Raw genomic sequence first — 26844 nt, 5'->3', positions numbered from 1 at the left:
ACCTTCTATATGTACAGGGCAGTAAGGTCAATAAGAAATGTATAAGAGTGGGTTCCTCCCATGAAAGGTAAAAGGGAGGATAGGTACATTAATAACTGCGCAAAGGCCAGTTAGTGATATGAACAACCAGAAAAGACACAGATGCTATAGAGTTTCAAAGAAAGAGAAGTTTCATTTGGTTAAGAACACCTTGAAAGTTTTCTTGAAGGATTTGTTTGAGGAAGGCTTTGAAAGTTAGATCAGATTTTAAAGGTGGAATGGAGGAGGATAAAAATATTCCAGATAGTGGGATATAGCAAGGGATACAACCTTCAAATAAGTTAAAAAATAACTCTAGAACTCATAGTTTGACAAACTTTAGCCCACAAGCCAAATCTGGCCTACCACCTTTTCTTTTTGTATTGCCTATACACTAAGAATATATATATATATATGTATATGTATATGTATATGTATATGTATATGTATATGTATATGTATATGTATATGTATACACACACATATATATGTGTGTATATATATATTTAATGGTTGGAAAAATCAAAAGAAGAATAATATATGGTATATGTGACAATTTCACGAAATTCAAATTTCATTGTTAGAAAAATAAAGTTTTATTGAAAATGAGCCATGTTCATTCATTTACGTATTATCTGTGGCTGCTTTTACCCTATAAGAGCAGAGTTAAGTGGTTTTAACAGGGACCCTGTGGATTGCAAAGCCCTAAGAATTCACTCCCTGGACTTTTGCAGAGAAAGTTTGCCTAACTCTGCCCTAGGATTATAATGCAAAGATCCCCAACATTTTTGGAAGGATATGAGCTAAGATTCTTGTTAAAATACATTTAACACCCTTTTATAAAATTATTCAAAATCTTTGATCTTAGGTTTCATTGTTCAATTCTGGTACATATAGTATATAACCTAGAAAATTTGCACAATTTGGCAAGCTGCTGTTTAAAAAAGGTAGAGGTGTTAAGGTTCAATAGTAACATTGATATTATTATTTATTTTATTTCCACTTCAGTAAACTAGATTGTTCACCTGGATTTATATAAGTACACATCTTCTGTGCAAAGTAACATGCACATATGTAGGCTGTAATTTGGTGGTGGATAGAATAGCAGAAACACTGGGTTAGCATTATGTCACTTGGAAGAGACTATTTTTTTTTCTCCTAGAATTTGTGAATTAGAAAGTATGTACATTTATTTTTTTTTCTCAAATATTATGGGAACCCTATGATCTTCACTTGATAACATTTGTAATTTTAAAACATTTTGTTATTATCTTTTTACTAATGTGGGGTCGAGACTTGAGGGTAAGGTTTATGATGTTTTATCCTTCTTAAGCTCTGATATATGTACTGAATCTCTTTATCAATGTTTATTTTTCATTAACAGCTTATGAAATAACATCTAGAAAGCAGTTTTAGAGAAAAGTCGTTTTAGAAAAATACCCATAAATTTATCACACGAAACAAATCACTTTCAACATTTGGTCGGGCTTTTTATGCCCAAACTTAGAATCTACAAAGTTATATTATCATATTTTTATAAAATGTATTCTGCTTTTTATTCTTAACTTTATGTCAGAAGCATTTTTAATGTTATTATGTAATCTTTATGAATATGTTTAATGTCTGTTTATTATTCTGTGGTTTTGTCATAAATGAATCGTTTTCCTATTGTTGGATATTTTTTCCTATTTTCACTATTATTAATAGTACTCTAGTATATTCCTATTTAAAGTAACTTCAAATTTATAATTATTTTATTTGTCTAAAATGCAAGAAGTGTAATTTCTGGATCTAAGTTTATAGAGATTTTGAGATTTTTGCTAAAGTTATTTTTCTTACAAAAGATTGGTTGAAAAGTATAAATAATATAAGACAGATGAGAATAATATGAAAGCTAAAGTCTTCCTTGCCTAGCCCTTACGCTTTCCTAGGAGACAGAGAGATAATGGTAGATAACAGTTTTTCGTACATGATTCCAGAAAATTTTCTTTATATATATATATATATATATATATATATATGCATATATAACATATATGTATAGTATCTTTATATACAGTTGAAAACATGATACATTTTGTTTTATAGCTTGCACATAACACTATATCTTGAATATTATTTTATATCAGTGCACGTAACTGTTTTTGTTCTTATTTACTGTACATGATATTCCACTGTATTGCCTTAGTATTTTATAACTTTTCAAATTTTCTTTAAAATGTTTTGTTTTCTGTGTAAGAGCTGACAGATTTGCTCTAGAGTCCACTTTCCATGAAATAACAAAATTTCTGAGTTACAAAGGCCCAGAAGCAGAGATTATAAAGTACAGTGGAAAATAAAACATTAATAGGTAAAACAAAACAAAGACCATGTAAAATATTCAGAATGATGTAGAAGAATTAACGCTATCAAAAGCTAAGAATGAGGAGATTGGAACAGTTGGGTGCTAATGTTTTTAAAGTACTCAAGGAAATGATGCAATAAATTTGTAAATATTTGAAATAACAGAAAAAGGACTCATAAATATTCTCAAAGTCCTTTATGTAAATAAACATTTCTAAGGAAATTTCAGATAAAATCAACCAGGTCTTGATTGTATTGTTCGTTATACGAGGTCAGACAATTAGTTCGTGAACTCATCCTAGACAAAGTGCTACATACCTCATTACTGAATATCACTATGGTAACCTTCAAAGTGCTCCCCTTGGGAAGCTATGCACCAATGCCAGCACCTAGTCCACCCTTCAAAGCAATTCTGGAACTCTTTTTCTGGAATGGCCATCAGAACTGTCGTCGTATTACCCTTGATGTCCTGAATGTCATCAAAATGTCTTCTTTTCAATATTTCCTTTATCTTCAGGTAAAGAAAGAAGTAATTGGAGGCCAGATCAGGTGAGTAGGGAGGGTGTTCCAATACAGTTATTTGTTTACTGGCTAAAAACTCCCTCACTGACAGTGGCGTGTGAGCTGGTGCATTGTCGTGCTACAAGAGTCATGAATTGTTGGTGAAAAGTTTAGGTCATCTAACTTTTTCACACAGCCTTTCAGCATTTCCAAATAGTAACTTGGTTAACTGTTTGTCCAGTTGGTGCAAATTCGTAGTGAATAATCCCTCGTATCAAAAAAGGTTAGCAACACTGTAGCAACAAGTTCACGAACTTAATTGTCAGACCTTGATATTGATGCCAAGCAAAGAGATTATGACTAGTTCTTCTTTCTTAATCGAGTCTTCAGTTAAATGGCTCAGGGAGAGAAGAATGGAACCAAAGTTATATGTTTGAAATGAAGGTCATTTAGGTGACTACACTTCAAAACACAGCTTACATATATTAGACCAGAAGCCTGGTGAAGATAGAAATGTGTATATTTTACTTAGATCACTGATTAAACCCTTAGGTTGAAATAAAATAAGGGCTGAGATAATGTGTAAAATATTATTTCTTATACTTATATGGTATTGAATTAATCATTTTTTCACCAGACAGAATAAAAACTGTGATTATGTTAAAACTAGGTCTACGAGTATGGGCTAAAATATTACATACAGTTAATGGTGTTTTGTAGTGTCTAAACAGGTATAACTTAACCTGAATTGTTTTTACTTAAGATCATAGCAGTGGATAAATTAGTAAAATACTACATTCATTGCCTTTGTATCTTTCAGGTTGATAATATAAAGTGATATTTTCCTTCTAACTATTTTATAATATGTCTCACTTAATTAGGCTTTGTCTAATCTACCAACAAATCAGGTGAACTGATATAAAGGATGAGTTGAATGCAGTGAAGTAGATAATGTAAAAGACTATAATTGCCAGCTACAATGAGATAGTGTCCTTGGGAGTTAATTCATTATAATAAGGCATAGTGTTATTTTAATGTGTTTATTTTTTTGTTATTTTTAGTTTAAGCTGTCTTAATGCATTGTGATACAATCTTTTTTTTTTTTTTAAAGATTTTTATTGGGTAATTGGGGGGGGATGGGAACAGTGATGGGGAATTGGGGGAAGGGGAACAGACAAGTTGCTGTCCTTTTGTTCTTCAGTCTAGTTGTGGAGGACGCTGCTTCACTGGCCCAAGTTGGCACCATCATTGCGCTCTTCCCTGGTGAGGCAGATCAGTCGCCGGCTTCTGGACGGCCGCTCACTGCGGCTGCTGGCCGCTCACGCTGGCTGCTGGCTACATATGGTAGCCCATGGCAACCCACTGCCACAGGGACTGCAGCCTACACCGTCGCCAGCGACTCACGGCAGCCCAGCTCCAGGTTGAGCTGTTGTTCAGCATCTTAGCTGTAGAGGGCAGTGTCACTGGCCCTCATATGTGGGATCCGAACCGGGGCCCTCTGGCATCCCAAGCAAGTTCTTAACCATCGCGCCACTCGGCCGGCCCAACAATCTTTGCTATATGTTGTATTGGTGGAACAATTCAGGTGCATTAATTTGTGAAATTAATATAATTTATACATTATGAATACAAATAAAATATTAAGAATATAGTGAAATAAAGTATAATGTAATATGTATATAGAAGTAGGCACATTTATATGTGAATCAGGAGAAGTCATGGTGCTTGTCCAGGTAATATAAACCTAAATAATGTTATAAATAAAGTCAAAGGCAATTTTATCATCATGCAAACAGGATAGAATGGCCCTGATGAAAGAATAAGAAAATCATGTGTTATGAGTTGCAGTCTAAATATAATTTCTGGAATTGTGTAAGCATGTAGTTGTCCGTTCTGATAGATTTCTTCTGTCAATAAATATTTGTTGGGTGTCTGCTTTATGCCCCACTCCTCTTCATGTGAGCATAAAGAAGTCCCTGACTGTACTGAAGTTTATATTCTAGGGGGAGATATGCTTAACAAGTGAAAATAAACATGTGATGGGGTATTTGCCCCAAGTGGTAGATGCAAAATGAATCTGGGTAAGGGGACAAAGAGATGGCTTGAGGAAGCGGCAGTGGTAGTTTAGGGATGGCCTCTCTGGTGAGACATTGGAGCAGAGACCTGAGTCAAGTGCAGGAGGGAACCACTCTGTCATCTGAAGAAACAGCACAGGAAGCAGAGGGAATAGCATATGCAAAGGCTAAATTGGGAGCATATTGCTGAGTGAAGGATTTGGAAAGGAGGACAATGTGAGACGAGCAGAATGGACAAGCCAGAGAGTAGTCAAAGTCAAGGCCAGAGGGAGACACTTGTGTGCAGTGGGGAGGATTTTATTCTGAGACAGGAAGCCGCTGGAAAAATTTGAGCATAGAAATGACATGATCAGAAAGTTTTGAAAAGATTACTCTAGCTACTGTGTGGAGGATAGACTTTAGCTCTCTGCAACTGTGATCTTTTGAACAGCTGTGGTCCTGAGTTTGTAATTAATCCTGGGTGTTGGTGGGCCATGTTTCAATGCCAAAGGTAACATAGGAACATCTTTACTGTGCAGGCAGATGATGTTAGTCATGAATTTTTGTCATAGTGAGTAGTTGGGAGGATAATTGATTGGCTACACAAAGAATGGTCAAAGCACAGGGATAGTTTTCAAGGTGACCAGGAACTTGGAATAAACTTGGGTATGTTATTACTCTGCTTTTATGGCCTCTTTATGTTCTTAAAATTCAGATGGAAAGTTCTTGGCAAAACTTTCTTCTGATATTGAAATGCTTGGGAATCTTATCATGTTTTAAGAGGGAATCTGTTTTGTTTCAAAACAAGCGGAGGAGTGGGAATGAATTTAGAAAGCTTGTCTTTAGAAAACTATATCCTTGCCACAACTTTTCAATTACGAAATTATCAAATATAGAAAGCATTGGTAGAAATTGTGACATTATTGGCAATAGTACATGGACATAAGGACTTTTATCATTATAGGTAAAATTGTTAATTAATTCCTTTTCTGAAGAACACAGAAAAGGAGCATGTAACAAAAGCTTCTAAAAATATCATGCTCTTTGACTCAGCAATCCCAATTCCAGGAATGTATCCTAAGGAAATAGTTCAAAATAAGTACAAAAATGATTGTAAGTGGTATTTAAAATAGCTTTACAATCACAAACAAGTATCTAACACTAAGCAATTGGTTAACCAAATTTAGTAAAACCTTAGAAAATTCTATGCAGTAATTGAAGAATTTTTTTTTATTTAATGACATGTAGAAATAGTCACAATATATTGCTAAATGAATAAAATGGGATACAAAATGTTATCTATAGTAAAAGTAAAGTAAAAAAACCACTTAGAAATCCACCAGAATGCTAACTAGTATTTATTTCTGCGTGGTAAGATTGGAAAATTTTTGTTTTCTTCTTTGTACTTTTTTATCTTTCCAAACTTTAGGTAATGAATATGTGCTATATTTAAGGAAATTACAGTGTCCATTATTTAAAAATCTGTGTTTTCATAATAAAAATATTAACATTGTAATACAAAACTATTTTGGTACTTTAAAAACATCTGAAAATATCCTAGATCATTTGAGCGGAAAAAGTGCTTTCCTAAGAAATTCTCTGTATGAGTTGTCTTCTATTTTGCTACAAAAGCTGTGAGAACTGACAATTATCTTTGCTTTTAATGGTCATCTTTATGGAGAGGTAAAGGAGAGGAACCTTGAGAGATGAAGGGCTGTATAGAGTGAATAAAGTGACGTGTAACATTGCTGGCTTGGGAGTCTCAGCATGCACAGGCCTCCTTTAGTACAGGTGGGAAATAGTCAAGGTTAGACACTGGCCAAGTTCTTGCTTTTAAGTTTCCGTTTCAGAAGGACATCTGAGAAAAAAAGACTAAGTGAAGCCTTTTCTGGTCTCATACCTAATAAGTCCTCGATGCTCAGGCCAGGGTCTCATTCTTGCTGAATCTGAAGCAGGCAACACCTGAGCGTACAGGCTTTCATCTACTTCCAAAGCATAACCCTCCAGGGGCGAGCCAGCAGACCAGGCAAGTGGGGATTGTGGTCGTGACACAGAGGGACTGACTGCTTCACTGTCAATTCTGAGTGAGTTGTAATTTTTAGATTATGCTAGTACTGTTTGGCTTCTTAGAATATTCTTTTGGTTCACTAGCTGCTAATTATTTATTTTAATTATTATTTATTATTATTGTAAACCATATTTCTTTAAAAAACTTTATTGAGGTATAATTGACATATATTAATTTCAGATGTACAACATAATGATTCCATATTTGTATACTAAGCCATATTTCTTTATAGCCTATGGACTGCTTGGAAAAAATCCTTGGTATCTTTTTGGCTCTGATGAAACACAGCTTCAAGTAATTGCTACAAAATCAGACATCCACCCATCATCCAATCCTACCAACCTTGGGATTTCTATTACCCTGTCAGCCAAGCAGATTTAATACACAAAGACCTAAAACACTGCTTATTTAAACTCTCTAGTTATATAGTGTTAACATTATTTACAGTAGGTAAGATGATATTTAACTTCTATGTACCATGTTTATAAAGTTCCTAAAATAAAGATGGATTTGTTAGCTAATCCAGCTGTTACCTCATTGTCATAAATTGATATCATCTCTAAACTAAATTATAGTAAAAAAATCCTTTTTTATTTGGCATATTGTATGAATGAGAAAAATTGATATTCAGAAACATTTTTAAAGAGAACACATTTAAATTATATGATGCACTCTTTTCATTTCCACTTTTGTTCTCTTAAGATTAATATAGTTAAGTCATTCCATTTTCCCTCCAAAAGCCACATAAGGCAGATATTTCACTATTTGTTTCCAAACACAGAGGGATCAGTAACTAACTATGCCTTAACAATTCACCTTAAACTGAGCAAAGTCCACATTCTAGTTCTGTTTTTCTTGAAGTACCTCAACTGAATATGAATATCTGAGAGGAAAGAAAGTGAGAAAGAAGGGAGGAAATGAGAGAGGGGATGAAGGAAGGGAGGGAGAGAGGGAGGGAGGGTGGGAGGAAAGAAAAGGTATTTTGGAGGCATCATGTTCTTATCTTGGAGGGCAGATCTACACCTAGTGTTATTTGAGTGAGCTTTTATTAACCAGAAGGCAGCATAATGGTAGATGTCAGGAAATTAGGTACATGGGTTGGTTATCAGATGATAGGCATGGGATGTCATCAGGCATGTGTCAGAAACTAAAGACAAACTTACTTGATATTACAGTGTTGCCTTGAATGGTACCAGATTGGGTGATGATACTTAAAATAGCCATGCTCATTATCATCATTATAATAGCTATTATTTATTAAGGGCTCAGGCACTTGCTAATAAGTGAAAGATAAGCATGTTCTACATGCATTACTTCATTTAATCCCCCCAATAATGATTAATACCTCTTTTTGACTAAGGCTCAGGCTTAGGCCAAAGAACTTGTACCAGATGAGACAGTTAGTATGGAGTATGGAACTTAAACTTTGGTCTTTGTGTTCCTGAAGTTCCTAGCAACCAGCTGCTGATCACATGAATTTCTACAACAGCTTGTTCTGTCAAATATATAGGAATCATGCAATAGCTTATTTGCTCTGTCTAGATGGAGTGAGTTTTGGGGTCAAATCACTGAAATCTACTAGTGGATGAAATGCTCATAGTATAGTAGTTTTAGAAATTCAAAAGAGAAGTGGTGATTGGTGTTATAAAAGCTGTAACACACATTTCTAGAAAGGAAAAGGCAACCAAACTCTTTTTTCAATCATTTCGTTGCATGTGCATTTGGCAAATCTGTCACTGCTTCTGGCTGTTGTCGTGTTTTTCAATGCAAGTACTTATGTGCATGGATTTCTTTACATCGTGATTTTCTTTTGTGTTTTCTTTTGTTTTTTGAAATCATAGCTTAGAAGCTGCTTAATCTTAATAGTTTTTAAAAACCAGGTCATATTTTAACATGAATGCTTTTAAATTAACTCCATTTGCTGAAATGATGTGAAATACCTCAGCAATGTTCCCATGACCTTTTTTTATATATTCTGATATTTTATATGATCTCTGATCAGTTGGACAGATAATAGCTGAAGCTGAGGAACCTGGCTGCCACTGCCCCTATGACACTGAGTCTGGTGTTAGCAGCACAGATGAGGGGGAGAAGCACTCGAGGAAGCCAGAGATTGACACAGGTGCAGGTAAGGGCACATCATTACCTCAGAAAGACCTTCAGAAATCCTCTGCCAAAGATAGCCCCATTTCCATCTTTCATCTTTCTATCCTTGTTTCCTCCTTCTTCCACTTTCCTTTTCTTTTCAACTAATGAATATGATGGCAGGAGGTAGTTGAGAGGCCCTAAGGGGAGCTTTGAAGCTGACATTAGATATGAATATTATTCTTTTTTGAATACATTGATGCCTAGAATGAAAAAAAAAAGGACTTTAGATTATAAAAAAATATTGGCAGGGATTTTCAGATGAGTCTTATTTCATAGCTTGCCTCCCAGCTAGTTGACCAGGTAGGAGGATTGAAGACATGGAGAACCAAGGCCCATTTCACAATGATTTATTTGAACTCCCTATTTTTTTTTAAATTAGAGAAGAATTTATTGCCATCAGGATATGACCTGGCTGTTGGTGATGAGTATTACAGCTGCAAAAGTGCCAATTAGAGTAATCCAACAGGCCATGATTCATACATCTGGTCAAACATCCCATGTCCTTGAAATCAGGCTTCCTCAGATTTAGTGGGTGACTTTTTAAAAATGCCTTGATCTGAATATATATATGTGTGTGGGCTAGTGGGGGAGATTATTTATTTTATTCATCATATGGCTGCATTACCCCCATATCCAATTTTTAATGATAGTCATGAAGCACTGTGAGGTATTTGAGATTTTACCCTATTTTCAAGCAAACAAATTAGCCAGCCACAGTTTCATAGATGCTAGCAGAAGACACAAGACTCCTGGGTGAGAGATAAAGAACTTTGCTACTCACAAAAAAAAAAAAAATAGCAGTAATCAGAATATTTACACTTATGCTAGCTCCCTGAGCTCTAATTCCCTCTAGGCAATGTGCAGAGGGCCAGGTGACATTTGAACACACAGTGGGCTGAGTTATAGGAGGGGGCCCTGAGCTTAGAGAACCCAAATCTAATATAGTGAACATTCAACCAAAGGAGTTTTAGTGTACCTCCCCAAACAGTCTTGAATGCAGGCACAATAGTTAGATCAAATCTGATTCAAGCAAGAACATATTGTAAGCAGTGGGAGGGAAGTGTGAAAGGAAAATTTGTTAGGGCTTTCTGTGTTCCAGGCACTGTGCTAAGCATTTTATGGTTTACTATCACAAGGATTCTGTGAGTCAAGCATTGCTATTCCTGTTTTATGGGTAAGAGAATGAAGGTTTAGAGAGGTGTTATTTCCCAAGTTCATACAACTAGTAAGTGGTAGAGCTGACACTCGTACCCAGGTCTGTGTGACTCCCCAATACACACTCATTTCACTAAATCAAATTACCCCTATTTGTGAATATTGTTTGCTCTCTTATATTCATTTCCCCCCCAAATTCCATGATGTTACCATAAAAAATATGCCAATTTTTGTACTGATATTTCTTAGAAGGGTTTCAATTACTCTTTCTAACCTTTGCTTCAGGAATATCATGCCTGACTTCCCGATAGTGTGTGTCCATATAATAGCTCACTGGCCGCCATTAGCACTTTCTCTCCTACAATTTAAGCATAGTATATTATTACATGGTGGCTAGGCAGTTTTATTCCCCTGTTTTCCTGAATGTTCTTTAAATAATCCATAATTTCAGAGGCCAGTTTAGCAAAAGAGAGGACTTTATTTAAATGTTTTTCATAACTTTTTAATATACTTTCATGCAGGAATTTGAATAGCAACAGATATACTATTAAAGAGACTTAACAGACACTGCTGTTTCTTAATGTTGTAAATTAATTTTGTTCCAAATCCAGTAATAATCTGTAATGAAATAAAATGAATGATATTCTTTCGGGCACATTGGCTACATGTTCTCTGAGTGAACATTTGGTTCTACATTTCCCTCTGGGAGCTTTCTGGTACAATTTAGTATATAACTAGTATAACATGCTGAGGACCACCTATTAAAATCAACACCAACTGTATTGATAGACCTGACGTTTCTATGTTATTCTTTCAAAAGAAGACATCAAATGTTACCTTCCAAATACATTTTTAAGGAAAATGTAATATCAGCTATTATTGCCTTACTTCAATATGGTTTCTTCTAATAGCTGGCAAGAAACAAAGGGACTGCAATAAAGAATGGTCATGTTTTGTGCTAGGAGAGGAAATGGAGTGATAAGACAGTCCTGGATGGGGTATCAGAATAGGGAAGAAGCGAACGTCAGGGCTTTAGTATTCTGGTTGATGGTGATGGGATAGGCGGTGAAATGGCTAGTCAAAAGGCAAGCAAGTACAGAAAAATGAGGGAGACACATTTGCCTGCTTTATATGTTTACATAATTTGGAGGTTTATGTCTTGGCATGATCATTTATTTTATAACATCCAGTCCGGTGTCTTCTATAAATGAAAAAGATAAGATTGATAGAAACTATTAAGATGACTATGTTAGAAGCTTCTGTCTTCCTAAGTAATTTTCTGCAGTGGAAAAATTTAAATGATTTGAATATTTGGCATGACATACCTTTATTTATTTTGCATAGATCATTTCAACAAAAACACATGAATTTGTTAAATACTAAGAAATCTATTTGAGACCTTTTAAGAAATATTGAACTTAAATTCATTGAAGTATGATAGCTAGTATGCCCAGATTTGCCAGGGAATTATGGATGAGAACTTATGAAACGCTTCAAGAAGGTTATTTACGTTGAAAATTGCCCCAGACTACAAAGTCTTGTGTTGCTATGTGATCGTTTTACCAAAGGCAAATCGGTTTCTGAATGTAGATGGGAGGCATCCTGACCTGTAATACAAATCGGTGTCTTTAATAAAAAGCCTTACCTTGAGCTACAAAGTTATTTGATGACAGAATCTAGACATAGCAGCTTTCAAATGTAGGAGTAATATGTGGGATAATGATGAGCTTGCACTGTATTCTTATTGTGTTGTTAAATGTCCACGTGAATACAAGAAACATAGGCTAAGATCAGGCATGTTATGGTGCTTTAGGGAACAATGATTTCTAAGAAGATGAAATAAATAATCACTATCTTTTTTATTGTACAATTTTTCTGCAAGTCCTAATATTTAAAATGAATGTAGGAGGTGTGTGTGTGTGTGTGTGTGTGTGTGTGTGTGTGTGCGCAGTGAGTGAGAGAGAGAGATTGATCTGATTATCCTAAAACATGAAGTTTTTGTTTGTTTTCAACATGTGTGATGTTCACTTTTCCCTTGATATCAGTGAGTCTGTTAAATCTGATAGCATTTCTTTTCATCATGAAAAGCCATCCTGACACATGTTATAGTCGATGGTATCATAGAATGGAGGAAATGCTTTATATATAATATCAATAACTGCTTGATATTACCCATAAATATTTCATATTAAATACGATTATATATAATATCTCCTCCCTGTGCACTTTGATTAAAGTAACCTTGTTTTCTAACTTTATTTTATAGCACCGAATAGGAATTTAATGGTGGAGGAAAGGGAAGCCCTCAACTCAAACAAGGAATCCAAGCCAGTTGCATCAGAAATGGATACACTGGAGAAGGAAGGAGCAATGGTGGAAGATGAAGTCCCCCAACACAGGGATGTTGACACAACAGAACAAAGAGTGGATGTAACACTGTGGGGTTCAGCAGGGGTTAATGAGGTTCCCTTTGGGGAGGGGAAGCCAACAGCAGAGCAGCCAGTATTAGTAGAACAATTTACAGAGGGAAGGGAAGTCCCTCAGCACATAGCAAGTGGGGCAGAGGCAGAAGAAGAAAAGGATAGAGGGCTGGATAAAGAGGGGTTAAACCTCATGGGAAAAGCAACAGCAAGAGACTCTGGAGGTCTGAAGGAAGATGAGGCTCCTGAAGAACAAGCCTCGATGCAGACAGTGCTGGAGACAGAGAAGGCAGCTTCTGAAGAGGAACAGGGTTTGGAGAAGACAATGCTAGCAAGCAAGGCCCCAGCTCAGAGCTCAGAGTGTGTGCAGGAGGCAGCAGCCCTGAGCGAGGCCATGTTGCTGAAGGGAGAGGCTGAGAGCAGGGCAGCTGTGAGTGAGGCAGGGTCTGAAAAGCCAGATGTGGAGGAAAGAGAAGAGGAAGCATCCACAGATCTAGAGGCCATGGGGCCTGAGGAAGACTCTGCCTCCTGGGGAGAGGGTGGTTCAGAAGAGGCAATACTTGGGGGAGAGGAAACAGCGCAAGACAGGAAAGCAGTTATGGGAACAGAAACACCATTTTGCTCCTCAACTGCTGAGAAGGCTGAGGCAACCCAGATGGAAGTTTCGCAGGACAGCCGGGAAGAACTTGACAAGGAAGATGTGGAAAGGAAGGAGGTTGTGACTGAGGCAGAATCTAATAAGGACAATGACAGGAGAGAAATATTACCTGAGGAAGTCTATGCAGCAAAAGAGGCAGTGAAAGCTGAGAGGCCAAAAACACCTCTAGGGGAAACTGAATCTGAGAGAGAAGAGGTGACAAGGGCAAAGGTACTTCAGGGTGAAGACATTTTAGAAGAGGAGCAAGAGTTTCAAGGGGAAGAGGGGAAACCTGTGAAGGAAGGAAGACATGAGGAAGAGACACAAGGCCCCCAAACTGAAATGGAATGTGATGTTGAGAAGGAAGCACCCACGGAGGCATCTGAATTGCCTGAAGACTCAGGGCCACAGGAAGAATATGTACTGAGAGAGAGAGAGGTGTCCATGTTTGAAATGGCACCTGAATTTGAAAAGTCACTGGAAAACGTAATAGCTCTGAGGAAAGACGAAGGAGGGGAAAGACTTAGAGAAACTGGAGACACAGAGCACGAAGGCAGAGCAGAGATGCTTCACAGAGAGGAGGAGAACATGGCTCCCTTAGCGCCAGATGAGGGGCCAGGCCCTGAGGGAGAGGGTGTGATGGCAGCTCCTGAGAGTGACCCAGTGAGACAGGTGCAGGCAGCTGAAGCTCCGATCACAGCCACAGGCGAGGCCCAGGAGTGTGCAGCCCAAGATCAAGATGGCCTTGCAGGACTGGGAAGGAGAGGTAAGGAAGGGTCTGTACAAGGGCGACAAGGAGTAGGGGCCATGGCAACGACCCAAGGAGATGTTCCTGAGGGAGATGCCATCATGGCAGGAACATTGAGTGAAGAAGTGATGGATGAGGACCCAGAAGGGGAGGCTGATGAAGAGTGCACCCTGGGGACAGGAGTGATGAAGAACAGGGACGCAGAGGGGGATGGGAGCTTGCCAGGAGGAGGAGTTGTGGCTGAGGAAGATTTGCATCAAGAAGGAGGAACGGCAGAAATGTCCGAGGAGAAGAAAGAGGTGTTGGCAGCTTCAAAGACAGCTGAGGAGAAAACAGCTGCTAATACAGCCTCCAACTTTTCAGGTGTTGCTGGTGAAGAAACTTGGCACACAATGGATGAGTCACTAGGAAAAACAGCAGCGGCAGAGAGGGTGGCAGTAGAGGAAACAGCGCTGAGCAGGGAAGACGTGCCAGCAGTGGAGGAGGTGCCAGTGATTGGAGCATCAGAGACTGGGCTGGGGGATCTAAGGGGAGCTTCAGACCTGGAAGGGAAGGCCCTACAGCTGGGGCAGGCTCCAAAGGGAGGGGACGCTGGCACCACTCAGCAGCCGGCAGAGTCAACAGGAGAGGAGGAAGGGCTGGGTAGCCTTGTTGGGGGACAGGAGTTGGGCCAGGCTGAAGAATTCAGACTAGGATTATGCCAAGAGCGAGAGTCAGAGCCAGGTAGAGAGAACCTACAGGACTTGGAAACACTCCCTGTAAAACCCGACTACACTGGGACCCAAGAGAGACAAGAGCATACAGTGCAAAGAGAAAGTGAGAACGTAGGTGTTTCCATGGACGACATGAAGGCCTAAGAGACTTCGTGGCAGACGGTGAGTTTCAGCCTGATCTGTTTGTGGAATAAAACAGATAACCCATCTGGGGTCCCCTACCCTGGCTTATCCCTTTATGGGTCCTTGTATACACATATACACATGAGCACGTGGGCTTCAGTGCTCTGCCGCTTAACACCCAGCCATCAGAATCAGGCTTAGTGAATTGGAGGTGGGGGCCAAAGCACACACAGGGACCCACATCTCTTCCCTTTGCATCTCTAAATCACACCCTCTGTCTTTGCAAGCATAGCTCTCTGATGTAGTGAGATCCATATCTCCCTTAGAGCGCCCCAAAGATGCAATACAGAGGAGAATGTACCACAGGGACATACCACACAAGGAAAGAAGCAAACTCTAGTCCGGAATTCACTTCCCTTTTAGTGTTGAAAGGAATGGCTATGATTATTTGCCTTTAAATGGGCTCTATGCCTTCATTTCTTCAGTTTTGTGAAGTGTGATATATATGGATGTATGCATATATAGCCATTAACATATTAAAATATTAAAAATATATGAAAATTATAAAAATATATAAATCATATGTACATACGTAAAATATTGACGATTGTAGCAAAAGACCAAAATTATTTTTAACATTCTGTTGTATTCCTGCTATTTCCTTGATGCCCTCACATCCTTAGTGCCTAGTTTCTACTATCCTGAGTGATTATATTCATAGTTTACTATCCTTTTTATTATGTTTCAGGCTATTTTAAAAATGTGTTCTGGAAGACTTGAAGAGCAGAGAAATATTCATCCAAGCACCTCACCAGGACTTTAGGCTTTATCTTTTTTTTTTTTGAGAAAAATCTCTGTGCTTGTCTGAGCTGGCTCCCAGTCTGTCAGTGCTGGTTAGTAGCAGTGAGCACCTTGACAATGGCTGACAGATCTGTCAGACCCTCCTTACCGCAGTGGTTCCTAGCAGAGGCCTGTGAGGCTATTAAGTGTTCAACAGAGTAACATGTCTATATTCAAATTAAATCGATATTTTTCAAATGTTTGACTTTTACCAAAGATAACTTGAGTGGCCCAGTTCCGATGTCTGGGGTTTGTTTAAATTCTTTTTTATTGATAATCAAACATTAGACCCAGTTTCATACATGAGAGTTTTACTTAAAATCGGTGGCTTGGGGCTTTAATGACGTGATCTGTGAAAATGAGCTTGAAAAGGTCTTTCCATGTACACTCAGTACTCAAGATTGCTCCTGACCTGTAAAATGATCCTATGGCATGTATATTCGCTTAGAAATAGCCATTCTTTCTATTTATGCCAGAAGAGTAATTTAAAGTGGAAATCTTATTTCGAAGTGCCCTTGGCTTTTTTTGTGTGTGTTTCTGTAGTTTTGCTTTCTGAGGTAGACTGGTAAATGCTTCTGGTATTTCAGCCCTGGGTGCCTTATTTCTGGGCCGCTTGAATTTTAATCATAGTAGTAAATAATTTAGCTAAGTGAAATGAGTAACAATAATTATAGCAGGTCAACATCGCACATCAGCACATACACCAACATTCTAGATGCGTTGGTTGATGTCATTCAATGGAAAAGAAACTTGGATTAAATTATTGGGCCTCTCACCTTCCCAAGGTCTGTTATTTCAAACCTGTGAACTAACCTCGGAGTGCATTGTAAATCAATAGTCACAACTGCTTTCTAAATTACTCCCTGATATTACCAGAAATAGTTGTGCATCAGTGTGCCTCCTGGGGATTTTGATTTCCTCGAATGGCACATTGGTTTGGCTGTCTTTTCTCCATGTGAGAAGGCAAAAGAAAATTTCTGAAAATCAGTGTTTCTCCAGCTAGACTACACATTTAGACTTTCATGGGACATTTTCATGAATGCATGAAGGATTCATCCATTGTTCCTACTGCAAATATTCAGATTTAATTAGTTTTAGATGGGCGCAGGCATCAGGTTTATTATTATTATTATTATTATTATTATTATTATTATTATTATTATTTAGTTGATTCTACCATGTGGCCAAAATTGAGAACTGCTGTCCTAAATCATCATATAATCTATGCTGGCTGCCCTACCATGGTTCTCAAAATGTGGTCCCTTGATCAGGATATCAGCATCACTTGAAACTGTCCCAAATACCAATTCTTGCCCTTATCTTGTACCTATTAAATTGGAAAGTCTGTGGGAGGAGCCTAGCAACTGTTGTTTTATCAAGCTTCCCAGGTAATTTGGATGTACTCTAAAGTCTGCAAATTGCTGTCATGACATTGATTATATTGAGGATTAGTCTTCATTGAAAAGTGGATTGCAGAAGCATTGTGAACTTCCTCTCTCTCTCTCTCTCTCTCTCTCTCTCTCTCTCTCTCTCTGTTTCTCTCCCCTCCTTCTCTCTTTTTCTCTTCCTCTGTTTTTCTATCTCTAGGAAAGAGTACTTACTATAAAAGTGATGAATTCAACTTTAAACTCATTTTTATTATGACTGTACTGATGTGCATGAAGTCCTACAGCCCACCTCTCTCTTGAGGATGAGTGTCAATCACAGCACAATGTAGATCTTTATTTTATGAGTGGATTCCGTCTACATTATATCCAATTTCTTTTATTACTGAGCTGCATTACTGTGGAACTTTACAGTATTTGTTCCTTGATCTCAACCTCAATGCTACAGAGCACTTTGAATACATCGAACTTTACGGGAAAGATTTTAAATTTGTTAATTTCATTGAAGAAGGAGTTTTGTACAATGTGTTAAATGGAAATTGCATTGGATTATTTTTATATTTAACACATTCTGTGGAAACATTCTGTAACATGATTCTACAATCTGCATGTGGGTTTAACTGTGAAATTCAGTGTTGTGATATTTTGACTAAAGGAGCTCTTTCTCTGCAAATCCTGTGTTGATAAAATTATTTGTATGTTTAAGTGAACTGATTTTCCCTAGTTTCATTATTAAAAGCATAAATAAATAAAACATATGTTTATGGAGAAGACATGTGAATGGTTCTTTATAAATAAGACTATATTTAAAAAATCTTCTTTGTTCTTTCCTTACAAAATTTAAACTCCATAGAGCAGAACCGAGAGAATATTTCGTGGGGCTATATTTTTGAGTACAGTGTTTACATTGACTGTATTTATACATGCCTTTCACATATATGAGATAATAGAGAGGAAAATTATTATCACTATTTCATAGATAAGTAAATAGAAGCTTAATAAAGTTAAGTGACTTTTCTAAAATCATGGTCAATCTCAGGTCTTCTTACTCCAAAGTCTATTTTCATCACACATACTACCTTCTAGGGAGAGGTATATGGATACTAAGATGCTATATGTAAACCTGTACGTAGTTTTGTATATTTGTAGAAGGAAGGGAAAAACTTAACAAGGAAAATAAAGAAGAGTGAGTTTGAGAGTGACTTTAGAGAATTCTAGCTTTATTTATTCCTTGTCCTCTTGAACCTCTTGCTGCTGGCCCTGGTAGCAGGTAACTCCTTTTAAATGACACAGTGGAGTGGTATAGAAGGGGAAAGATTAAATCTCATTCTTATATCCTGCATCTGCAAGGAGGGAGTGATATTTCTAGTCACTGTCGTTCAAAGAATACAGTAGATTGTTTAAATAATACAAGAGAAAAATAGACAACCAAAGTAAAGGTAAGCAGAATTAACCTATTTGAATTTCTTGAGTTAAGCCTTTTCTATGGCTTTATAAACTCATGTGTTGTAAAATTAAAATATAGTTGAGTTTCTTAACACTTCTAAGATTAATAATGTGCCACAGTTATTTCTCTTGGAAAATGATTGTTTGAGAAAAGAAAAGAAAGCCTTAAGAAAATTCATCTAGTAAATGAAATATTCCAACGGCTTCAAGGACAGCCAGGAGAAAGCAGCTGCTTCTGACCTTGGGTAATATTTCCTTCCAGTCTCCTATACCACCTGATTATGTCATTTAAATGAAGTTCCCTGTCCATGGCCAGCAGCAAGAGGTCCAAGAGAACAGGGAATAAATACAGCTAGAATTTTTAAAAAGTTGCTCTCAAACTCACCGTTTTTTTCTTTTTTTCTTTAAGTTTTTTCATTCCCTCTGTTATGCCCTGAGACAGGAAATCTATGCTCTTCAAAATAATGGGAAACCTTAACTCTGTTAAGTAAAATGCTGGATATTTGAGAATGCACATTCCTTTTGCAATTCATTCCAGAAGTCTCAGGCTGTTTAATAATCTGTGCAAGCCTTACAATATTTTGGAATGATTCAATACCCCCAATTTTTTTATTAGGAAAACTAAGGTACAGAAAAAATTCCTGGAACAGAACCTGGTGCCAAAGTCTGAGAGCCAGCTCTCGGCCTCCTTTGTCAAATGTTTTCTGGTCTTTATTAAATTAGTACGAATGTGACTCAGAGACCTTCAAGCTGATGTGGGTGTACCTCTGACAAGACAAGAAACTTTCCAAGGCATTCACTGGCAAGGCTACCTTGCAGATGTTCAACCTCCATATAAACTTTCGTCATAAAATGGACCCGAGAACTAGCTTATACTCAAGGTCTTTCCTTTTGCCAGTGCCCCCCACTCTCCCTTCACAATAAAGGCCAACTCTTCATTCATTTACCAGTTTTATTGTGTTGTCTCTGGGATGTCACAAACAACAAAGGAACAATTTGGAATATGGTGTAGGTATTAAGAAAAGGAATGACCTTAATGACTGGTTAACAAATCCTCTGCAAGTCAAGTGGTTTTCAATTCTTTGTTTTTGAGAAAGCTAAATGAAGACCTAATTAAATTGTTCTTGAAAAGCCATTAAAATAATTTTTGGTATTTTATGTCTGTGATTCTTGGTAAATCACTTAGAAAGAGTTCAAAGAGCACTGCAGTACAATGCAACCAAATCACTTCCATTCCCATCTGCTTTTTTATGAGACATGCACAAATACTGTATTGTACATCTATGCCAGGGGTTGGCAAACTGCGGCTCATGAGCCACATACAGCTCTTTGGGTACGTTCCGACTCAAAAGTTTGCCGAACCTGGGAAGAGCCAATCCTGTCTCTCACAACAATTTAAAAATTATTCGAGAGCCATAAATATATTTTTACAAATAAGGAAAATTTATTTAAAGTAATATTATAAATGAAACTATGATAGTTTTATTTTCATTTTCAATTTTACTTCAGAGCCACCTGTACGCACCCGAAGAGCCACATGTGGCTTGTGAGCCGTAGTTTGCTGACCCCTGGCGGCTCTTCCTTCTCAAAAGTTTGCCGACCCCTGACTTATACAAATAAAACAGAAAATGGAATAAAACTGATGTTGAACACTATCCTTTAGCAGTAAATAATACAGAAACTAATTAAAAGTAGAAATCACAATCTTATGAGATGCATTTCTACTTTTACTTTTTATGTACAATGATTATCAAAATTTATAATACATGTATTTTGTTTTGATCAAATGCATATTACTAATAATTGTAATGATAACTCAGCCTAGAAGAAATTTAACACACAGAACCCTATGTTCATAAGACATTTTTAAATTTTAATTTTAATTTATGTAATATAGTTACAGAAAAGTATGAAAAGGGTGATCAAAAAAGACTTTAAAGCATAAAAATATATTAAAATAGGATAAAAATCTGTGGGCAGAGTGGAATAAAAAAAATGCAGGTTTTTATTAAGAAAAAAATAACATGAAATTTCCTAATGCTAAAGCAGAACTTAGTCATGTACTTTTTAAAATAGATATCTTAGGTCAAGTTCCCAGGGAAACACTAGAACAGCAGTTTGTATGCAGCAAGTTTATTGGGCCATACACTTGGGAATAACACTGTGGGGAGTGAGGGAAGCAGAAATGGGGGGAGAGGTGGGCTCTGGGGTAGTCACCACAGAGCCTGCAGCCCTTCCCATGGGGAACTCTGGAGCGGGGATGGCAGAATGAGGCGAGTAGGTCAGGCCTCAGTGCCCACAATAGACCAGTCACTGATTTTGGCTGCCTCCCCAGGAGGAAGCATAACCTTTTAACTAGGCAGTGCCCTTCAGTCACAACCACTTCCTGTGGAGAGACTCAGATACGAGCCAGCAGTACATCGCGCTCAGGGCAGCTGGGGAACGAAGGCATTGACCATAAAGGAGGTATCTGGATGGCATCTCTCTGCATCTAGCACGCGGGAAAAGGTGATATCAAATTGCGATGACATTTTGATTTCCTAGGACACATTTTGGAAAGAGATGTAACCATTTTATCTTAAAACATTCAATTTTATAACGTGCTAGAAGTTACATCTGTAACTACTGTTTAAACGTATATGAAAATTGCAGATGTCAGTAAAAACTCTCTGAGGGGGACTGACAGGTTTTCAAAGCTCTCTCAGTGGTATATGAGTAAAAATATTTGAAGAGCACTGGTGTCATAGACAAGTTGACTAGCACGGGGCTGCATGTCTCAAGCTATAAGGCGTGGCAGCAGCCATCACAAGTGAGTTGCTAAAAGTTTGATTAAGGTGTAAAGTTTGTTTTGGCCGCACAGTAGTAAAGGGATTATCTGTCAGAAGAGTGAATGAGTCTTGCAGCTTGGTCATGCAGCTTGGTGTTGCTACAGGGTAGACGTCAGGGCCTTAGTACAATACCCACCTATTCCTGGGGAAGGAAAGGTGCCCCTTGTGTGTGTCTGAGTACACAGGGCAGTAAACAGTTGTACTCAAACAGAAACTTAATCCTAAAGAGCAAGGGTCAGCAAAGTCTTCCTGTAAAGAACCAGAAAGCATATATTTCAGATTTTGTGGGACATAAAGTTGCAGCTACTCGGTCCTGCCATTTTAGGGTGAAAGCATCCATAGGCAATACTTAAACAAATGAGTGTGGTTGTGTTCCAATAAAACTTTATTTACAAAAAAAGGTAGAGTACCAGATTTGGCATAAGGAGTGTATATATATAGATTGCCAACCTGTGCTAAAAAGCAATCAAGTAAATAGTGCTGTAACTATGTAGGCTAATCCTTACCCCCCCACACACCCTAATATGCCACAGAAATTTTAGTTTTCAAAAATATGCCTTAATCGGAAAAGTTTGGAGACACCTGGCACAAGGAACTAAACTGCCCTTGAACCCCTTGGTTTAATGGATGATTTATCTGTATCTTTTTCTCTTTTTATAACTATTGTTAAATCTTAGCCAGGTTTTCAATTCCTCCTTCACCGTCTTCTCTGATACATCTGTTAGAATGCAAACGTGAGATGTGAAGAAGGGAAAAGGAACTGTAGGGTTCTGATAATTGCATTTCATGTAACACAGGCTGACTTGCTTTTCAATAGACTGTCAGCTCCACGAAGAAGAGACTGGGTCTATTCGGGCCCATGTTCAATCCCCTGGGCCAAGAACAATGTGTGACCCATGGCGTGTGCTCAATAAATATCTGGTAAATGAATGACTAAATGAGCTAAAATGCAGATTGAGGGAATGTGATATGTTTCTCTGAACATTTTTAAGCCTAAGTTTGATTGAGGTAGCTAGGATGCAGGCAAGGGAGTATATGATCTTTTCGTAAAATATTACTGCATAAAACATATTTTCATCCAATGATATTTTCATAAAACCTTAGAGGCGATAGGAACAGTAGAGATCAAAGATGCTACCAGTTCCTTTTTGGAAACCAGATGGAGAAAGCAGAAGCCCAGACAGTCTGAGGAAAGGGTTACACATTGGTTAGGGACAAAACAGAATTAGAACTCTTATCTCCGGAGTTCACTTCATTTCACAATGGTGCTTCATAGTCAGATTTTCTTTTTAGAGACACAGAATCCTAATTTGTAATGAAATTCATTCTGTGAAACTTGGTGTTGGTTTTTTTTTGTTGTTGTTGTTGTTTTTCATTTTTTGTTTTTTTAAGGCAGCTAATTTAGTTCTTGTTTTACAAACACTGAAATACAAGATTTCAAATGCGGTGTAAGTGAAACACTTTGGTTGTCTGGATTATAGATATCCCTGAGGTTTGTTGTTGCCTGTTTGTAATCCCCACTGAGAATGCAAAGACTTATATTAGAGACAGCAGAAATTCCACGTTCTATTTTATGCATATGTGTGCGCATGCACACACAAACACATACACCTGTCATTGACTAAAGAAAAGAAAATCTCTGAGAATAAATGTAAACTCTCCCCCCTGAACTAATCATAATGTTCGTAGCTCCCTATTTAGCACAGAACTCTCCAGCAGAACTCAACAAATTGCAAACCTGCCTAAGCACATACAAATTGGCTTAAAAACTCAAATCTAATGGTTCTCAACTTGGGCTTCACATTAGAATTCTCCAGAGGAAAAAATTGAAATCTCTGGGGGATGAGAGTTGGGCACCAGAACTTTAAAAAATCTCCCCAGGTAATTAATATATGTACCCAAGGTTTTGTACCACAGATCTCAACTTTGAATAACTACTGATTTTAAAAGGTAGACTGTAAACATGATTTCAGAAGTCTAAATTGGTATATTACAGCTTAACACATTGTGCTTTTGCTATTTTACTCATGTTATTCTCTTATTCTTTTACTCCTTTACTCATTAAGCCTCACGATGCTATGAGGAAGGTACTATTAGCCCCATTTTATAGATGATGAAACTGAGACATAAAAAGATGAAGTAACATATTCAAGTCACAGAACTAGGAAGTATCACAGCTGGGATTTAACCCAGAAAAGAAAAATGGCTCCATCTGGAGTAGGAGTTCTCAAAGTTTAGCTTCCATTAGAATCACCCACCTGGAGGGCCTATTAAATTAGAATTTGCTGGGTCCCACTCCTAGAGTTTCAGCTTCATTAGGGCTACAAGGCACCAGAGAATTTGCATTTCTAACAACGCCCACAGGATGCTGATGTTGCTGGATCAGACTTTGAGAACGTAGAGTTCAAACTATGTTATAAAAAGCCCACCAAGGTGATACTGGTGCACCTACAGTGGTAGAACCACGGATCTCAAAATTACTCAGCCTGGGCTGCACATCAGAATCTACTGGGAAGCTTTAAAAAACCCGGATGCCAGGCTGCATCCCAGACCATTAGAATATCCAGGGAGTAGAACCAAGGCACCAGTGGTTTTTTTTGGAGAATTTTTTTTTTTTTTAGATTTTTATTGGGGAATTGGGGGGATGGGAACAGCGTTGGGGAAATGGGGGAAGGGGAACAGACAAGTTGCTGTCCTTTTGTTCTTCAGTCTAGTTGTGGAGGACGTTGCTTCACTGGCCCAAGTTGGCACCATCATTGCGCTCTTCCCGGGCGAGGCACATCAGTTGCCGGCTTCTGGATGGCCACTCACTGCGGAGGCTGGCCGCTCACGCTGGCTGCTGGCTATATACAGTAGCCCATGGCAACCCACTGCAGCAGGGGCTGCAGCCTTTGCCGTTGCTGTTGCCGTCGCTGACAACTCATGGCAGCCCAGCTCCAGGTTGAGCTGTTGTTCAGCATCTTATCTGTAGAGGGCAGTGTCACTGGCCCTCATATGTGGGATCCGAACCAGGGTCCTCTGGCGTCCCAAGCCAGTTCTTAACTATCACGCCACTCGGCCAGCCCGGCACCAGTGTTTATTAAAGCTCAGGTAGAGATTTGCTGCTTTAGAGTCTATGCTCTTAGCAGAAACATTATATCCTGCCCTCCATGTGGAGATGAGGGCTTCCAGTACTATTACAATTACAAGAATAATTCTGGGGTCATTGATCTGTCACCTGAGAGGCAATATTCGAGTCATACCTTATTAGTCTACAAGATGCTAATAGATGTCCTTCCCTTACCACTTGAGACCTTTTCTACAGGAGGATGCTTCTCCCTCAGTCATTAGATTCTGTTGTTTTCAAGTCTTAATCTCCATTTGCAAACTGGGAGATCTGTGAAGCTGAGTCTTGGTAGATTGGTGGCTGATTTATCCTCTGGACTGCTATTATGTAAGTGTTGTTTCTCAGGAGAGCCTGTGCTGATGACAGTTTCTAGCTCATGTGTCTCCTGAAGCTTAGTGTAAAATGGTTGTGTACCCTGAGCTACCCAAGTCAAGGGGCCTCCTCTAAACTGAGCACCTGTAAGCAGTATGAAAAAATGGCTCCACGTTTGTCCATTCCACATCTGAAAAAGTTCCTCAGCTGATCCTAAGGGTTAGGAGGAGGGCCAAATCAGTGTATATTCACCTTGTCTCCCAATAGTTATGTAAAGGAAAAACCAGGGTATAATATACAAGCATGGTTTGAAGATACCCAACAAAGAGAAAAATAAATTAGATAAGCGTAGCCTGAGGGAAAGGGATGGAAAGGGACAGAGGTGGTCTCAATTATACCTTGTTGGTAGACAGTAGCAGTTTCCACATATAGGTTATTATCATACATATGTTGCATTGCTCTCATGATGTAGAATTTATTGTAGTGGCAAACAGAGGAAGATGGGGCAGGTATTTTAACTCCTATTTTACAGACGAGCAAAAATGCTTTGAGATTTTTCCACCTTTATGTTCCTAGATGCTGCATTCAGAGCATCTACCAATTCTCCATTTTTGTTTATCTATGTCTAATCTGTTTAATGCACCTACCAAGCTTGTGCTTTCAATAATTTTATTTTTCATTTCTTAAAGTTGTTTTTAGTCTTTAATCCAAATCTACCTATTCATTGTTGATAGTCTCATGCTGCTTGCTATTTTTTATGTGTGTCATTTTGATTTTAAGATTTAAGTATTTTATATGTAGTTATTTTTTTCTTCTGAAACTGATTCTTCTCATATTTGGTATCTTTGGTGGTCTGGATCTATCGTTTGTTATTTCTGCTGACTCATTCATGGTGGTTTGTTTCTAATTTGTTTGCGAGTAGTGAGTTAATTTCTGAATAATATTTCAGGGTCCAATTTAAGGTGCCAACCTTTAATAAATTTTCCCGTCATTATTGGCTCAAGGCTTAATCTCCAATTACAGTGCTAATATTCCATTGGCCTCAGGGCATCCCTGTTTTTGCTTTTCCCCTGTGCTTACCCAGATAACTGAGGGTTTTGGCAAAAAAAACCCCAAAAAACAAAAAACCCCAAACAAGCAAACAAACAAAAAACACAACCTTTCTTTATTCCCTGAAAGTTCAACAATAAAGTAAAATTTTAAGTTTTATACAGGATCTACTTATAGTGGGAAGGCCTTTCAAAGTGCTGAGCCCCTCTATTATAAAAGGCAGACTTTTGACACAATCTTCAAAATAATTACATCATTTAATTATAAATTAAGAGAACATATTTTTTTCTAAATATTCGTAAGTACAAGTTCCCAAGTATAAGGTTTGTCTTGACTATGAAGATACTAGCAATGAGACTAAATTTTTCCACAACTACAGCTTGTTAGATGATGGTGTTTAACACAATTGTCTTAAAATTGTTGTGAAGAGATTTTAAAATCGCAATGCTCTTGTTATTGGCACTTAAAATTGTAATGCTCTTTTTAGTGGCATTTAAAATTGTAATGCTTTTGTTAGTGGTATTTCTACCCTAATTTCAACTCCTAGGAAGAGTTCACATATGGGTCAAGGAAACAACTAGGTTATGTGAAACTTTAGACTAGAGGAGCAAAGAATTTAAGCATTCTATTTTCTGAGCACCTAAATTTTCAGTTCTTTCACTTTCTTGTAACTTGTCCACTGCAGCTGGTAAAATACGGTGGGCACAGGGCCTCTTTCTACTTAGAGGTGAGTAACAGGCCCCTTTAAAAAGGGGAGTGGACCAGTGTCGATTTCCGGGTTTTGATATTGCTCTATAGTTTTATGTAAGATGTTCTATTGGGGGAAACTGGATAACGGCCTCTCCGTATATTATTTTGCAAATTCCTATGAATTAATCATTATCTAAAATAAGAAGCTTAAAAAACATATCTGAATGAGAACTCGTTTAAGGCCTGGGGGCAAGAGGGT

General features: G+C 37.9%; 1 protein-coding gene across 2 annotated transcripts in view; it reads left to right on the top strand.

Moving 5' to 3' along the window:
• ERICH3 (glutamate rich 3) overlaps positions 1-17924 on the top strand; it is a 101500-nt gene extending 83576 nt beyond the window's left edge. For both annotated transcript variants that reach the window (XM_019644053.1, XM_019644052.1), the window contains 3 exons: positions 8987-9112; positions 12554-14967; positions 15677-17924. In XM_019644053.1, the coding sequence (XP_019499598.1) occupies positions 8987-9112; positions 12554-14949 (2522 nt within the window). In that variant the 3' untranslated portion in view covers positions 14950-14967; positions 15677-17924. The remainder of the gene's footprint in view (positions 1-8986; positions 9113-12553; positions 14968-15676) is intronic.
• Positions 17925-26844: the final 8920 nt, after the last annotated feature.

The sequence above is a fragment of the Hipposideros armiger genome, unplaced genomic scaffold (assembly GCF_001890085.2).
Source record: "Hipposideros armiger isolate ML-2016 unplaced genomic scaffold, ASM189008v1 scaffold_84, whole genome shotgun sequence".
In the NCBI taxonomy this organism is placed as follows: Eukaryota; Metazoa; Chordata; class Mammalia; order Chiroptera; family Hipposideridae; genus Hipposideros; species Hipposideros armiger.
Note: the sequence above shows the minus strand (reverse complement) of the source record. Positions and strands in the feature narration are given on the sequence as shown.